At 52.4% G+C, this 17,458-nt stretch overlaps 1 protein-coding gene across 2 annotated transcripts in view; it reads right to left on the bottom strand.

Moving 5' to 3' along the window:
* Window positions 1-16,926, bottom strand: part of BTBD16 (BTB domain containing 16) — a 46,470-nt gene extending 29,544 nt beyond the window's left edge. For both annotated transcript variants that reach the window (XM_045439736.1, XM_045439737.1), the window contains exons 1-7: window positions 16,276-16,926; window positions 15,739-15,814; window positions 13,814-13,962; window positions 10,288-10,361; window positions 7,969-8,112; window positions 4,228-4,317; window positions 2,244-2,358 (exon numbers count right to left, since the gene is read on the bottom strand). In XM_045439736.1, the coding sequence (XP_045295692.1) occupies window positions 2,244-2,358; window positions 4,228-4,317; window positions 7,969-8,112; window positions 10,288-10,361; window positions 13,814-13,962; window positions 15,739-15,756 (590 nt within the window). In that variant the 5' untranslated portion in view covers window positions 15,757-15,814; window positions 16,276-16,926. The remainder of the gene's footprint in view (window positions 1-2,243; window positions 2,359-4,227; window positions 4,318-7,968; window positions 8,113-10,287; window positions 10,362-13,813; window positions 13,963-15,738; window positions 15,815-16,275) is intronic.
* Between the last annotated feature and the right edge of the window lie 532 nt (window positions 16,927-17,458).

Genomic DNA, 17,458 nt, shown 5'->3' with positions numbered 1-17,458 from the left:
TTCAGGTGCCCCAGAAATGAGACCCCTGCTCAAAAGTGTCTTTGGGGTTGAATCTGGCTGTGTGGACTCTACGAAAGTGGATTGAAACCTGCAAGATCCTTGGGAGAGATCCTACCCCTGCCCTCTACAGAGCAGCTGATGTCCTCTCTTGTCTTGGATGGGAAGTTCATCCATCCATCCATTTCCTCAAAAGAGGATACTGAGGCATAGAGCAGAACAAGCTTGGTGGACCATCCCTGCCCTAAATCCCCTCTCTATGTTGAATCCCAGAAGGTATTAGGAAATCAAAGACTACAAGACGCCAGCTCGATGTCCGGGACGTGACTGCAGGAGGCACACATCCCCGAAAAAGCCCAAGGGAAGGGACAGAATAGTCTAGAAGAGTGAATCCCATCAGCAATTTTCCACTCGGTTCACCTACCCTTTCGTAAGTTACTGGAATGGAGCAGTATTAGGGGATATGGAAAAGGGGGAGGTTCTAAGAACTGTTCTTGTTAATCACTGGGCCCCGTTTACTTGAAATTAATCACACATAACACAAAATGTTCCATCTGGGAATCCCCATCCTTCATTCTACTTTACTCATTTCCTGTGCCCTGGAGACCGTAGGGCAAGAAGCTTCAGAGGGCAGGGCCCTTGCCCCTCTGGTCCTGGTGTCCTGGAGACGCCCAAGACGTCGTTCTTTTTTTTTTTTTTATTTTATTTTTATTTTTTTTATTTTTATTAAAAAAAAAAAATTTTTTTTCCAATGTTTATTTATTTTTGGGACAGAGAGAGACAGAGCATGAACGGGGGAGGGGCAGAGAGAGAGGGAGACACAGAATCGGAAACAGGCTCCAGGCTCTGAGCCATCAGCCCAGAGCCCGACGCGGGGCTCGAACTCACGGACCGCGAGATCGTGACCTGGCTGAAGTCGGACGCTTAACCGACTGCGCCACCCAGGCGCCCCCCAAGACGTCGTTCTTAAAGGAGCAGATGAGTGAACGAAGGTGACGGAATGAGCTGGCAGGTGACTGGCCCCAAGCAAACCTCCCCTCACCAAATGCCACTGAAAGTCAGTGAACCCCTGAACGAGCAAGCGACACTACCTCCTCAGCACAGCAAAGCCGAAAAGGACAGTGTTAGGGGTACAGGTTCCGAGACCCCTGGCCTCCTGCATGTTCTGGCGGCCCTACTGTGGTCTTGTGCAAGTTACTCACCTCGTGAGGCCTCAGTTTTCTTGTCTGTGAAGTGGACATAATGATATACCACTTCCCTGCAGGGAGGATAAAGTGAGGTCACCCTCGCCAAAAGCTGAGAACCATGTCTGACCGGGGCAAAGGCCCCACCTCAAAGCCCTTCGTGCTGACATCCCCTCACCCTGAACAAAGTCCCGCGAAGTACTCAGGATGAATGTAATGAGCCCCATTTCACATCTGAGAACACTGAGGCCCAGGGAGACCAAAGAGCGGCTTATAGCAGGGCTCAGCACAGGCCCTGCTGCTCACGTCCTAGGCTGCTTCTGGCTTTGCGGAAAAAGTCTAATGAAAACTGGGAGCCTCTGAATGTCAGCCCCCAAGGCCGCATTGCACTCTTCTGCTTTCGGTACCCACACGTTCTCTTGGTGCCCGTGAACCCAGGCAACCCTTGGCAGGATGAGCAGGCTTTCACATTCGATGTCCATCCACTGTGAACGCCCCCTGGTTTCCCCTGCTCGGCCCCCCTGACAGGCAGCCCAGGTGGGTCAGTGGGGTCTGAATCCCCAAGAGACAGGCTCTGCCCCCGGTGGGCAGCTGACTTTGATCTTTGCCTTTTTCTCTCTTCTGAAAGATCTACCGTGACTGTGTGTAACATTTGTAAGAATAAAAATATTCCAGGGGCGTTTGGGTGGCTCAGTCAGTTAAGCGTCTGACTTCAGCTCAGGTCATGATCTCACATGACCCGCATCGGGCTCTGTGCGGACAGCTCAGAGCCTGGAGCCCGCTTCAGATTCTGTGTCTCCCTCTCTCTCTGCCCCTCCCCACTAGCACTCTGTCTCTCAAAGATAAATAGAAAACTTTAAGAAAAAGACTGGGTTTTTTTGAAGAATACTGAAAGAGACGGGTGGATTCGTGCCTCGGTCCCTCTGCAGACTCACAGCTCTGTGCCAAGAAACCCGGATGTTCTAGCCCGTGGATAGGGGCCATTCTATGAATGGGCCAGGGGGGCCCCCCTCTACCTTGCCCAGGGCTGGGCCTGGCCCGAGCCTTGCTATGTTTCCTTACCTTTGAAACAGGCTGCTGAACTGGAGAACGTGTGCGGAAGCCAGCACGGCCAGCACGTCGTTGACGTTGATCTCCACCTGGCTCAGGTAGAGGCTCTTCAGGGCCATGGCGAAGGCTGGGAGGCAGCATCCAAGAGAGAAAGCCGTCAGCCCGGGGCTCTGGACCCCGCGTCCCTCCCTTGCAGGTGCCCTCCTGGCTGGATGCTCAAGGGTCCCCTGGCTGTGTCGGCAGAGACGCCCTTAGAGGAAACGCACGTGCTCGGACCTGAGCACAGCTACAGCCCGGGCTCCCAGCCTCCACCAAGGAAGATGAAGCCAAAGAAAAGTGAGCTCCTGCTGAAAGAATGCGATTTTTTTTTTCTAATATGAAATTTATTGTCAACTTGGCTTCCATACAACACCCAGGGCTCATCCCAACAGGTGCCCTCCTCAATGCCCATCACCCATCACCCACTTTCCCCTCCCCCCCCTCCCCCCATCAACCCTCAGTTTGTTCTCAGTATTTAAGAGTCTCTTATGGTTTGCCTCCCTCCCTCTCTGTAACTTTTTTTTTCCCCTTCCCCTCCCCCATGGTCTTCTGTTAAGTTTCTCAGGATCCACATAAGAGTGAAAACATATGGTATCTGTCTTTCTCTGCCTGACTTATTTCACTTAGCATAATAAGTTCCATCCACATTGCTACAAAGGGCCAGATTTCATTCTTTCTCATTGCCAAGTAGTATTCCATTGTATATATAAACCACATCTTCTTTATCCATTTGTCAGTTGATGGACATTTAGGTTCTTTCCATAATTTGGCTATTGTTGGAAGTGCTGCTATAAACATTGGGGTACAAGTGCCCTATGCATCAGCACTCCTGTATCCCTTGGGGAAATTCCTAGCAGTGCTATTGCTGGGTCAGAGGGTAGATCTATTTTTAATTGTGTGAGGAACCTCCATACTGTTTTCCAGAGAGGCTGCACCAGTTTGCACTGAAAGAATGCTATTCTAAACCCATCCCGGGGTCTGCGCCTCAGGGGTTCTCTGCTAACCTGGGCTCCATAGCCTGTGCAGGGAGGTGACTGCCCAAATATGTACAGAACGCTGTGTGCGCGTGGCTGTGCTTTTTTCCTCAGGAAAATCTTGTCCTCAGAGTCTGGGGTCTCCCAAAAAGTTAAGGATGCCTGGAGGGGCACCTGGGTGGCTCAGTTGGTTGAGTGTTCGACTTCAGCTCAGGTCATCATCTCACGGTCTGTGAGTTCGAGCCCCGCATCAGGCTCTGTGCTGATGGCTTGGAGCCTGGAGCCTGCTTCAGATTCTCTGTCTCCCTCTCTGTGCCCCTCCCCACTTGTCCTCTGTCTCTCAAAAATAAATAAATGTAAAAAAAAAAAAAAAATTAAAAAAAAAAAGGATGCCTGGAAAGAGCCCGGATATTTTCATATCTAAGAACTAAGGTCCGGGGACCAGGGAACAGAGGAACTGGGCTATTCCAAATTTTCTCTGATCCCAGTCAGCACTATGTGGGAGCCAATGCACTCCGAGGACAACTGGTCTACCCGGTGCTTCTGTGGATGGCTTCCTGACCTGCACGTTTGCAGACCATGACAGCATGTGACAGCACACGTGCTTCATTAAGACTGAAGTCCATTTCCAGGTGGCCAGGGTGCAGTGGGAGAGGGTGAGCTCTCTGCTGCTGGCAGCCAGCCAGGGATGGGAGTTGGTGGGAAGGGGCACACAAAGTGCTCCCTGAGGGAGGACGCACCTGAGCCTCCCTGCCTTTGGGTCTAATGAGCCTGCGACTTCCTTTCTCCTCTGCACTCTCCACACCTCTTTTCCAGGGATGAGCACCTCTCTTTAGCTGCATTCCACCGTCTCTGCTCTGCTCAGCTAGTTTTAATCAGGAAGTACTGAACACTGCCACTCATCTGTGGTTCTGTTTGTTTTTAAAACCGGGGGGCCGTTTGTTCAATGGCATTCTTAGCCTAAGACAACAGGGGTACATTACCAACTTTAGTGACCACGGGGTCATTGATCTTCAAGGAAATGATCATCTTCTTCGTGGGGGGTCTTTCCTTGATCTTCCCAGGCAGCTGAGCTGGTAAGGGAAAAAGAAGAGGGATGTAGGGACCTGATAGCTGCAGCAAATTGTGCCGGGTACAGGGGGGAGGTCCCACGGCCCTTTTGCAACCATGACCTTGGCATCTATCACACCAGGTCTTGTTTCTGTTTGCTGGTTTAGAAGATGTATTTCTGAAGTGATCATTTATTTAGAAATAGTGGAAGAAGTATAACAAGTTGTAAAAATCGTTCAGAGTTCCCGTGCACTCGTTGGCTACCTTGCCCCCGGCTCTTAAACAGCCACTGTGACGGTCAAAGCTGGGAAACCGTTGCTCTCACTGCACGAGTTATTTTTTACTAGCTCCTCCCGAGCTCACTCTCTCTCCCTGCCTCCTCCCTTTCTCTCTTTAGTCTGGGAGCAGTTTGAGGGCAAGGGGTGGGCCACTGTCATCTCTGCACCCAAGCACCCAGCCCAGACCTGGCACAAGATGGGATCACAGTGACCCCCTGCTAAAGAATGAGTGTGGGAAGCAGGCACCCACCCAGTGGCTGCTGAAGCTTTGCCCCACAGGTGTCCAAAGAGAGGACCCCTGCCACCTAAGGCTTCCAGGAGGCAGGGGAGGGGCAGCCCGATTCACTGCCAGCCTCCCCCAGCCGCTCAGACTTATTCTAAGACGTGAGTTACAACACACGCCGCTCTCAGCTCTGCAGCGGCATCCCACACCCTTGGTACCAAGCTGAAGCCCCTCCAGTGGCCCCAAGACGACCAGTCTCCGGCTCAGAGGACCCCAAACCTGCCTCTTTGTGGCTTGTTCCACAGAAGAGTCGCGGGGCTCCATCCCTTCCCCATCAGGCACCCTCCTGCCTCCATATGTAACGTAGCACCCCACCCTCACCTTCCCCCAAACTGGCTTTACTTTTCCTCCTAGACTCACTGTTACCACCACCTGCGATTACGTCACGTGCCTGCTGGTTTTTCATCCGCGGGGCTGGCACACCGGACGGTTTACTCGCCACTCCATCCCCGGGACCCGACACAGTCTTGCCCACACGGGTCCCCAGTAAATGAGTGGATTCCATCCCCAGAATCCTAAGCCTAGTGAGCTCAAGGTTGTAGGTGATGAAAAATGACACGAGTCAGGATCCAAAAAAGGATGTCACGCTGTTCAACTACGAAGACCGCGGAGAGAAAGGGAGAATAAAGATCCATTTTCCTCAGACGTGCAAGGCCCCGTCGAGCCTCCCCTCACCACGCTCACGGCACCTGGCTCTGTTCAGGCTCCATTTGGCAAGTATTTATTGAGCCTTGTTCTCTTCTCTGAATCATTTTTCTCCAGATTTCAGCGCCGCCTCTCGCCTGCACGCTGCATTCTGTCCACCTCCACTGGGGGCACTGGCTGGGATGGCTGCACGGGTGCCGGGCACCGACGAGGCACTCCGGAAGTGGCAGTTCGTATCATCATGGGTCATGCTATTTATTGGGCTTTATCATCATTTTGGGTTGGCTTGTCTGTCCCCCAACCTCCTGACAGAGTTCCGAGGACCATGCTTAGGAGGGGTTAAGCACTTGACATTTGTTGAAGGAAGGAAGGAATATCATTGGCTGGGTCAGAGCCAGTGGAAGACAGAACTTCAACTTTCCCTCTGTTTTATGTAGAACCTCAAAATCGAATAGGAAAGTCATAGCTGAATCGTGTGCTTCTGAGGTTCTCTGAAACCAAGGTGGTTCCTTTTCAGGAAAAGAGCACTGTTTCTTCCTTGGGGTTCTTCCTAGAGAAGAAGCATGTCCTGCCAAAGCACAGCTAATCCGGGACTCTCGGTGGGACAAAAATGGGCAGCTGGGGGCGCCTGGGTGGCTCAGTCGGTTAAAGCGTCCGACTCTTGATTTTGGCTTGGGTCGTGATCTCGTGGTTCGTGAGGTTGAGCCCCGCATCAGGCTCTGCACTCACATGCTCTCTTTCTAATTATTATTTTTTTTTAAAGTGAGCAGCTAGGACAGCTGTGTGTGGCCAGTACAGGGGTGCTCGCAGGGGGCTGCCTCTCCACACAGGCCACCACTCCAGGATGCAGTGTGGGTGTTCTCAGGAACCCGAAGCAGGGGTCATGAGACCAGCCGTGTACTGTGAGATGCGTCCTGCTTTCCCAGGTGCACAAAGGCCGGTAGCCGTGTCCACTGAGCATCATGTGAACATGGTCCCCAGGGCCTGGTGCACATGCTCGTGCCTGGGAAGAGACCCCGGAAAGTTGTGACAGTCCGGGCAGTGGGGATTCATCTCTGCACCTTCCCTGACGCCCCCCAGTCAGGCCCAGCCTCTAGCAGGGGGCTTGTCTTCACAGGGCCCAGTCTTGTCAGCGAGATCATTCTAGACGTATCAAAGACCACAGCATTAATAGTCATTCCATTTTCTGTTTCCAATTCTTTCTTTTTTTTAGTGTATTTATTTTAGAGAAAGAGCCTAAGCAGGGGAGGGGCAGAGAGAGAGAGAGAGAGAGAGAGAATCCCAAGCAGGCTCCACACTGTCAGCGCAGAGTCCCACACGGGGTTCGAACTCCCAGACCATGAGATCATGACCTGAGCGAAAGTCGGACGCTTAACCGACAGAGCCACCCAGGCGCCCACGTTCTCTTGCTTTTCAACGCACTCATGTCTGGGTCTCCGTGGTCTTTCCCCGGGTGCCTCGTGAGTGTTCTGACTCGGACACAGGGGACACGGAAGGAGGACTCAGTCCCTTTCTCGAAGACACTGGGACAGACACTTGGGAAGAGTAGGGAAGATTGTGAGTGCGCGTGAGGGACGTCACCGTCCTGGGGGAATGCCGCAGCCTGCTCTCAGCTCCCAGCTCTGCGAGGAAGGACTGAGTCAGAGGCCTCCTGGCCAGGCCCTCTCTCCAGGCTCAGGGTGTGGCAGCAGCTGGGGGCTCAGCCAGGCTGTCTGGCCGGAGAATAACAGCACTTTGCTGCCACATCCTGGAAGTTGCAGTCCTGTCCTGACTGGCATGCTGGCTGCCTTTGGAAACCTTGAACTTTTCCATGGTCCCTGCTTATGAGTCGTCCTGAAGCGATGCCAAACTTTATCGCCCAAAGAAGGCAGTGCATCTGGAGAAGGACTTAGGGGACACAGAAGGGGAGCCTGGGGACTACAAGGGTTGAAAAGGACAAAAAGAAAGAAAGAGATGGCCTGAATACGTTATGGAATGACGTGAAGTTAGGAAAAGAGAAAGCAAAGGAAACATAACATCGACGTACGACATGTAAACCTCTAACCAGCATATCGGGCCAGATGTGACAACTATGCCTTCCTTCCAGAAGTCTCATCAGGAGACTCCACACCACCGTTTGTTCTTCTCAAAGAAGCAGGGAGAGTCTCCACCTCAGCTGGCAGGACTGGGTTGTTACGAGAAAAATAACTGACCTTCACTGAGTGCTCAATATATGCCAGGCATTGTTCTAGAACTTCACAGGTATTACCTTCTTCTCTAGGCTTCAAAGGAACATAGTGAGAACTATTTATTATTCCCATTTTATAGCCAGAGACTGAGGTTAAATCCTGTGATGAGGTCACACCACGGGCCTTGCTCTTATCTGCCAGAGTGGCCTTGGTCTCGAAACAGATGACCAAACTCAAAGCTGGGGAGCCTCAGACCAGAGGGCATTTGGGGCTCAGTGCTGGGTGCCAGGGAGAAGATACCTCGCAGAAGACTCTCCAGTTCCTTTGTGGGCCTCTTGGTGCTCTGAGCCAGCGCCATCAGGTAGAGCTTGCTCAAGGTCTCGGACTGGAAAAGCTGGGGCTGATGGAGTTCCCATCTGGAGCCCAGACATTCGAGAATCACGTCTGAGGAGAGAACACAGTGCTGAGTAAATGCTTCCACGGCGTCCCTACCAAGAGACGTGTCAATCCCCCCACCTTCCATTCAGTCACAGTCACTGAGCAGATGGGCAGCGGCTTTGCTGGGCCCTCCAGGAAGAAAACAAAAAGGCAGCGTGGGCCTCGGGGCACTTGCCCCAGGGGGATATAATAAGCAGAATTACAAGGCAACACAGAAAGAGAGAAGTGGCTAAGAGCAGCTGACCAACAGCTGTAGGACTCCAGAGGGACATGCGCTTTCCTCTACTTGGGGAATTGGAAAGGCTTCATGGGGAAGGGACACTGGTTGGGATATTCTTGGGGGCCTCCCCATAACTTCCCATTACGGTATGTCTCACCCTTGGCACTGATCATATTTGGGGTCAGATAATTCTCTCCCGGGAGGCTGTCCGGTTCACTGTAGGTTATTTCACATCCTTGGCTTCTACCCACTGGGTGCCAGTAGCACCCTCCCCCGCCTAAGTTGTGACAACCCAAAATGTCTCCCGACATTGGCAAATATCCCCTGCGAAGCGATCTCACTACCCAGTCCCCTGTTGAAGCTACTGGGTATGGGTGCTTAATTTTCACCCACTTGAAAGGCGACAGCAAAGTGCAGCTCAAAGTCCCATCACCAGGAGGCAGAGTCCTCATGAGCCTCCCTTGGAATGGGGACCACTGGAAAACCCCGCTACAGGGGCGGGACAAGATTATAAGGTAAAGGAAGCTTTTGCAAACTGTAGGGGGCTTTATGCAAGGGGCTTTATCTCATGCTTATAGTATAGGTGATTAAAAAGAGAAAGGCTTTGGGGCGCCTGGGTGGCTCAGTTGTTTGAGCGTCCGACTTCGGCTCAGGTCACGATCTCACGGCACGTGAGTTCGAACCCCGCGTCGGGCTCTGTGCTGACGGCTCAGAGCCTGGAGCCTGCTTCGGGTTCTGTATCTCCCTCTCTCCCTGCCCCTCTCCTGCTCACACTGTCTCTCTCTCAAAAATAAACATTTCAAAACATTAAAAAAAATTAAAAAATTGAAAAAGAGAGAGACCTTGATGGGAGGACAGATGGGAAGACCCAAGGATACCCGGCCAGGTGAGGCATGAGAGGCTGTGGGCAGGAGGCCTCTGCAGGCTGGACTCCTGTTAGCACAGAGATGATGAAAGCTCAGGTCTAGACGGGACCTCGAGGGCCATGAGCCCCCATCGACTTGTTTCTTGACCTTGCCGTTATCTTGACTGTGTGAGCTTGGGCACCTGTTTCCTCTCCTGTCACTAACATTGTCACTCACCAACTTTATGGTATTGTTTTGTGCTGCGGTTCAGAATGTGGGCTCGCGTCTCAAATCTTGGGTCACCTTGGGAAACGGTCTGGTGGTGCTGGGCTAGAAAGAATCCGACTCTGTTTTGGGTGATTTCAGGCAGGAGCAGACTTGTGGATAAAGCGTGTGCCCTCACCGGACACCCACTTTTGCTTTCACGATGGCCCATGCCTAGCAGGCATCACACTTCACCCCAGAACTCTTTTCTCTGAGCCAGGAGATGGCCCCAGACTACTCCTCAGGGCCTCAAGTCAACCAGAACCCAGAGGTGAGAAGAAATCGATTGGCCTGTCCTGGGGCAGGAGCCTGGCTCTGACCTCAGGCAGCTTTCGTGTGGGGTGGGCTTTATCTAAAAAAAACCAAAAACTCCTTTAAGGACCTGACCTGTCCAGGCCTGATGAGGCTCAGTGAGCCTTTTCCCAGCTGGACAGACCTAGCCTGGTTCTTGATTCTAAATCAGAAAAAGTCCTCTTGGACCCGTGCAAATGTGATGTCCAGGTCATGACTGGTTGGAGCTGAAAGGGACAGAGAAGAAAGAACTGTCCATCCTTGATGGAGTTTCTGTTTAGTCTACTGATCCAAAGCCTATTTATTTACACCGGCATGTCTGTCTCGACTGTGACCAATTAGCATATGAAAATATGTTTGCCAAGCCTGGTTTCACGCATCATTTCACGGCGCATTTGACAAATATTTACAGAGCCTATGTGACATTAGACAGTGTGCAATGGCAGAAACTGAAACTCAGAGACCAGGAACCTGGCCTATCAGTGGGTTTCCTTCCGTAGAAACCACTTGGCCCTGAACGCAGCAGAATTCTGATGGAGTCCACTGGCGACAAGCACTCACCTGCCTCCCTGCTTTGGACGGGCTTGTTCTTCGAGGTCTCAGAGAAAATTTTCTGAATTTGTGAAACGCATAACCTCAAGGGAAAAGGCAAACAAAAAATTCTGGAGTTAATACTGACGGTTTTCTCCAGCTGCAACATGTATCGTTCTAGTGTGAGTGTCCTCAAAGCACCTATTAAGCTGTCTTATCATATCTTGGCCCTCAAGAGTTTCCTTAGGTCACCATTTGACTGCCGGTTTGGCAAACGATAAGCTTTGTCTGATGGCTGGCTCCGAATTTCGATTCCTGTTTTCAGTTTGCGGGGAGGCTTTACCACGAAGGTATTTGAGGTTATATCTGGTTGCCTGCATGACTCCTCTTTCGCTGAGGGTCTAAAATAATGTCCAGTAGCATAGAGTAGGTACTCAACAAATATCTGCTAGAGAAAGGGAGGGAGGGTTCTGGGCATTTCTGGGAAGTCACTTACCAATAACTTACCAAGTTACTTACCAATACTTCTGTTTAGGGGTCATGCATGCCCCAGTCTCAATGTCTCCAAAAACCAAACTCAGGTTTTACCCCAAACCAGCCCTGCTCCTTCTCCGGCAAATGGCACCACCAGCCTCTAGCTGTCCAGGCCCGCGTACTAAATGTTGTCACATCTGATTGCTTGCCTAGATCTGACAAACATCTTGTGAATTCATCCCTCTCTCTTTCCCCTTATTGCTGTGAGTTTCGCCCAAGCCATGATTATCACCCTGTAATCACCGCCAGTCTCCAGGGAGCTCCCCTCGGGTGTAGAGCTGAGGCTGCAGCCTGAGAACCACGTGAAACGCACATCTACTCTTGCCTGTCGCCTACCGGGAGTCCTTCAGTGTCTCCCCAGGGCTCTCGGGGAAAGCCCACGCTCCTCAGCATGGCTAAGAAGGCCAACCAGCCAAAGGGCGCCTGATGACCGCATATGGTCAGTGTCACTTTTGCCATGCTGTTTTTCCAATGGTTCCAAGAACCCTCGTGGGCCAGGGTTCACGGAGGGGGCTTGGGTGGGGGAACCTGCGTCCAGAATAATATTGACCACATGCTGCCCTTTCCAAGTGGGGAAGTTGGCTTCCAGTGACTCAGCCCCAGGAAGGCAGTGAGAGCTTGAGGTATTTATCCAACAGGAGTAGTGGACCTGACCCAAGCCAGCCTCGATCCTTCTGGTGGCTTTGGTCACACGTCTGGGAAGCGCTGGTCAAGGTCAGGGGTTCAGACTGTGATCTCAAAGTGAGGCAACGGACTTTGGAAACTGTGGGCAATGCCCATGAGCTCACCTACTCTCACAGACATCACTGTCGTCGGCTGAGCCAGACAACAGAAATAACCACGTTGCCTTTGCCTGGTGTCATGGGTGCTTGCCAAGGTATACCATTTACCATGTGGGCTCCGCAAATTTCAAGGGCTAGGTTGATTTTAGGACCATTGGAAAGTTAATGGAATAAATGGCATGAGTTGTCCTCGTCACCCTTTGGGACTAGACAGCCCGGGATGAAGTAGCACACGGAAATTCTGGAGACACGCCATTAGGCTGGGGACTCAGTTCCCGCAGTCGTGATGAAGAAATAAGAGAGGAAGAAGGGGAAATTCTCTACAGATCTTATGGACATAAGGACTTCTTGCGGTGAGCCACTCAAAAGGCTTTTGGCTTAATACTTGCAAAACTCCTGACGTCCTGCCCCTTGACTTTGAGTCTGGCCACGCGTCTTGCCTTGGTGTTAGTGTACGTGATGTAGCTGAAGGTCTGGAAAGCACTTGTGCACCTGGGCTTGCCTCTTGTCCTCTGTCATCACCAGCACGAGAACACGCCCTGGTGAGTCCACTGTCTCCGGAGGAAGTCGAGAGGCTCATGGAGAAGAGCCCGACCGCCCATGTGAGCTGAGCCTCGGTCAACTGACCGCCGGGTACATGAGTGATGAGCCTTCCCGGAGTGCCTCCTTGCCCCACCTGGCCTCTGGACCCACAGCTTCCTCGCATCACCAAGGAGAGAGGCCCGCCGTGTCGCTTGTGTGTAGTAGGCATGGTGTCTTGCTTTGGGGAAGGTGGTACAAGGCAGAATGAAAAATGGGGCTGCTGGCTGGCAGAGCACAGGGCTGAACACCCCAGAATGAAATCACCAGGACCAGTAACCAAAACGGTTGCTCGGGCTATCGAGATAAAACTCCATTAATGGATCATCTAGCACGTGCTAGGACCGTGCTCGGCCTGTTCAGTGAACTGTCTGATTTAACACTCAAGATAACTTTTCAAGGAAGATGCTGTGGTCACCATTTCACAGATGAGGAAACAGGCTCAGAGAGGTTAAGCCACTGGCTGAAGGTCACACAGCTTAGTAAATGGAAGAGAAGGAATTCTAACCCTGTCTGATAGGCTGTTTCTCGTAGTCCTAAAACCCAGCAGCAACTGCCATCACCCTCAGGTTTCTGTGCCCTGCCTCTCAGGCCACCACCTGAAGCTCAGCTCAGCGATCGCACAGACCAAGTTCTGGAGACTTCTGCTCCTGCTGCCCGGCTGCCCTCGTCGGTTTTCAGGATCAGTTTGCTTATATTCCCAGGCCCAGCTCCACTGCCTGCTTCCCCAGCCTGGCCTTGGCACTGAGGAACACAAGGGCCTGTGACTCTAAGACTTCTTCAAACGCCTACCCAAACAAAATATGAAATAAATACAAAATAAGTTCAAGATAGCTGAAGGCTAACGCCAAACACAGCAACGCACAGCACTCGATTTTTCTAAGCCGGGGTCATCAGAGAATCGAGGCACCAAACACAGATGGATCTGATTTATCCAAATGTGTGTAACGTATGGTCACCTGTGAGGGGCTGGGGTATTGGAGCAGGGCTGGCCGGGGGGTCTAGAAAGGGAGGATTTGGCCACTCGCTCGGCGAAGGTGGAACAAACAGCTCTTCTGTGCCAGGTGCCGCCCAGGGGTACAGGCCACACTCGGGAAGTTTCGACCGTGTGCTCAGAAGGCAGGTACTGTCAGCCCAGGGAGGGTAGTGGCCCACTTATGTCCAAAGCACCAGGGAAGCGAAGTAGTCCCTCTGCAGTAGGGTCCAGCTCCATGTCCCAGGCCAGGCCGGAAAGAACTTGTCACATGGAGAAGTAACGCTCCCAGCCTGCTGTGAGAACACCTTGGGAACGAGGGAGGAGCCTCCTTCTCACACATGGGGAGCCAGGACCCGGTGGAAATGCCCATTCATGAGTTTGGGTCAGACCCGCAGCCAAGACTAGCTCAGTCTCCTTTGTCAACAGCCCCGTTGATAAACACAACAGAATCCTTTTAGGGTCCAAAGCTCCCAATATAAAAGAAAAATCTAGAAAAGAAAAAGAAAAAGGCCCGTCTCTGTCCGTGCTTTTGTCACACCGACAGACCTCCTCCGAGGAAGTAGTCCGTCCTGAAGGATGGTCCCAACGGCAGCCCAGATAACCCAGCGACCCACCTGTGGGGCACTTCTCAGAAACGCAGTTCCCCCACAGGGCATTCCCGGCCACGGGCCTTCGATCTCCCTACCTGTCTGGGTTCTTCAGAGCCTCATCAAGGTCCACGCTCAAAGCCTTGCACCTCTGCGAAAGCCCCAGCAGGTCTCCGGAGAAGGGCTTTGAGGGAAAACGCCACCGGTTTGTTGAGCCAACCATCCGGCGTTCCAGCCGAGCTCTGCGCTGCTGTCGGAAGCAAAGGAAGGGAGAAAATCCTTTTTTAACCTCACTCACGCGCCAGGTTTTCCAAATTGTGCAGCAGAAGGGAAGTCAAGACACATGTGACGACACTGGTCAACTTTCAAACGTGGCCAGGAGCCATCCTCTCCAGGCAAACACCGCATTCAGGAGACAGAAGATTTCCAGGTACCAAGTCATTGGGAATTTTAGAATCTAGGCCAGTAGGTGCCAGAGGCAACGGGGAGAGAGATGCTTTCTTTGCAGGTAGCTCTGAAGAACCCGCAAGCAAGGACAGGATGATGTGTCCAGAAACTTCCTTAAATGCTCATCCTCACGCGGGATTCTGAGAGGTTAACAAACTGAGGGGATCCTAGGTAGGGACTGCTTTTTATTGTGGCAAAATACACAAAACAGAACATTCACCATTTTACGGCATACACCTCGGTAGCAGTTGGTCCGTTTACGAGGCCACGCGGCGCCCCCTGCTATCCAGTTCAGAACATGTGCATTCCCCCAAAAGGAAATCTCGTACCCATTAAGCCGTCACTCCAACTTCCCCTCCCCCAGCTGCTGGCAACCGTTCATCTGCTTTCTGCTTCTGTGCATCCGCTATTCTGAATATTTACACAAGTGGAATCATACACTGTGTGGGCTTTTAGGCTTGGCTTCTCTCGTAGTGTTTTCAGTGTCCATCCCTGTTGTAGCAGGTGTCAGAATTTCACTCCCCGAATGGGAATAATATTCCGTCGTACGTAGAGACTGCATTGTGTTTATCCATTCGTCACCTGATGGGCACTTGAGTTGTTTCCCCCTTTTGGTGACTGTGAACGATGCTGCTGTGACCATTTGTGTGCAAGTTTCTGTTTGAACACCTGTTTTCAATTCTTTTGGGTGTGTGCTCAGGAATGGACGGCTGGGCCACTGGGAAGAGACTTTTACTGAGACATTTCCTTGAGGTCCTAGGGCTTCAGCAGTTTCCTTTATTTAAAAGAATTTTTTTTTAATGTTTATTCATTTTTGAGAGAGAGAGAGAGAGAGAGAGAGAGAGAGAGAGAGAGAGAGAGAGGGAGGGAGACACAGAATCCGAAGCAGGCTCCAGGCTCTGAGCTGCCAGCACAGAGCCCGATGTGGGGCTTGAACTCACGAACCGTGAGATCGTGACCGGAACCGAAGTCGGACGCTTAACTGACTGAGCGACCCTTTCAGCAGTTTCCTTAGGGGAGCACTAGAATATTTGGAATATAACCTTAGACGTGGTGGCTCAAGAAACCTCGCCAGGAAAAGTGGACCATGAGGGACCCCCCAGGAATGGATACAGTTGTTCCTAAGCCACGCCAGTCACCAGCAGGGTGGGGGGTGGGGAGACCAGGGGCCATGGGATGGAGAATTTAAGGTCAAATCTTGTTATCGCCACTAGCGGGTTGTATGGCCTTAAGGCAAGTCATTTAACCTTTGAGTCTCTTGGTTTCCATATGATAACGGTGATGGTGATGATGTTAACACGGTCAGATGAAGTTTGGGAAGTACGCTCTAGTGCCTGGAAATGGTGGGTGATGGGAAAGGGTGGAGTGGGGATCTAGAGGCAGTCCCGTGCAGCGTCAGACGGGAACAGTGGCCGGCTCGGGCAGCGGGACTGCTCTGACAGCGGGGTCAGCCGGTAAAGCTGTGGGTCCTCGGTGGCGCGACCCATCCCCTTGTGGCGACGTTGGCGGCACAGCCGTGAGCACATGCCTCCGCTGCTCCCCACCGCCCGCCCCCTTGGGAAATTCGTCTACTCACCGGATTCAGCATTTTCATGAGCGGTAGTGGCAATGACCCTCGGGGGTGCGGGGCGTGGTGGGGGGGGAAGAAACACCTGGGAGACAAAAGAGGTGAGGTTTCCATTTTCAAGAACTTTCCCAAGGGTCTCTTCTAAACAGGAGATTAGCCCGGAGATTCTGTATTCTGCCACAAGAGTAATCACGGGGAAACTTGGAGGGTGGGTTATTCAGCAAATCAAGAGAACAATCTAGGACTTTTTAAAGGCCGCCAGGAGACTGACAAAGTTCTGCTGTTGTGCTGGCAACGTGGCTCCAATAAGGCCAAAGGGGAGAGAACCCACAGTTCTTCGCCCTTAACTAAGGGATAGGAACCGAAGGAGGTCTGTAAGTAGGCTGGTCACAGAATTTGCTATTTGTGCTGGTCCCTCGGGTTCCAGGCCTTCCTGGACCCCCCCCCCCCAGCCCCGAAGCCCCTCCCTACCAAGCCCGGGCAGTGCCGGTCACTAGGGACCCCCTCCTTCTCTAACGGGGATGGAAAAGCACCAGCCATACTCACCGCTCTCAAGCCCCCTCGCCGCCACGGGTGTGTTTACCGGAGAAGCTTGTGGAACAGAGACACTCTCGTTGCACCGGTCTCTGAACTACAGGCTTGCTGCGGGCCGTTCACCTTCCGACTCTGAATCCCGAGAGCGCTCATGACATCTGGGGCTCACCCTTCTCTTCTTAGGGGCCGAGGTGCTTTGGCGGGGAGAGCTTGCCCTTGGTTTCCGGGTCGTGGGCGCCATGGCAACGTCAGGGAAGGTTCCGAGCACTTCCTGTTCCAGGCCTGGTTGAGCACAGCTGGGGGCTGTGGGGGTGGTGCTCACCGAGGGGCTCTGGGAAGGGTGGCAGGTCCCAGGCCATGCTCCTCAGGGGAGCGGAGCTGTCCCTGTTTCCACGTCTCTTTACAGCAGCCGGGGTAACCCGGAAGATCCGCTAAGAGGGCCCCCGTGAAGAGTCCACCCCCAAGGCCTCAGGCCTCGTCTGTCAGAGGAGAAGATTGCACTGGAAGCTTCTCAGATCCCTCCCAGATTTGGCATTCTGGGGTGCTCTGTTTTCTAGCTCGAGTGTCCAGGAGTGTCTCGACAAAAATATTTAAATAACAAGTGGAGAGTCTCGGGGTGCCTGGGAGGGCTCGGTCAGTTGAGCGTCTGACTCCTGGTCTCGGCTCAGGTCATGAGCTTGCGGTTCGTGGGTTCGAGCCCCAAGTCGGGCTCCACGCTGACAGTATGGAGCCTGCTTGGGATTCTCTCTCTCCCTCTCTCTCTCCGCCCCTACTGCCCTCGCATGCGCGCACACACTCTCTCTCTCCAAATAAATTTAAAAAATTGGAGAGTTTTACATTATTAAAACCATGCCTGATGATTTGTTGATACATGATTTTTTTTAATGTTTTATTTATTTTTGAGAGAGGGAGAAGGAGGGGCAGAGAGGGGGACAGAGGATCCGAAGTGGGTTCCACACGGACACTAGGGAGCCCAATGCAGGGCTTGAACTCCTCCTCATGAATCATGAGATCATGGCCTGAGCTGAAGTTGGACGCTCAACTGACTGAGCCGCCCAGGTGACCCTCTTGATAGATGATTTTTAATCAGCTGTCTCCGGCAACGAAGAACTGCCTAAAAGGGACAAAGTCAAGAGCTTTCATTCCGGGGGCCGTGGCAGAATCTTGCAGTGCACTCCGTGACCTCGTCTGCAAA

The sequence above is a fragment of the Leopardus geoffroyi genome, chromosome D2 (assembly GCF_018350155.1).
Source record: "Leopardus geoffroyi isolate Oge1 chromosome D2, O.geoffroyi_Oge1_pat1.0, whole genome shotgun sequence".
In the NCBI taxonomy this organism is placed as follows: Eukaryota; Metazoa; Chordata; class Mammalia; order Carnivora; family Felidae; genus Leopardus; species Leopardus geoffroyi.
The sequence above is the reverse complement of the archived record's forward strand: the minus strand, read 5'-3'. Positions and strand labels throughout refer to the sequence as shown.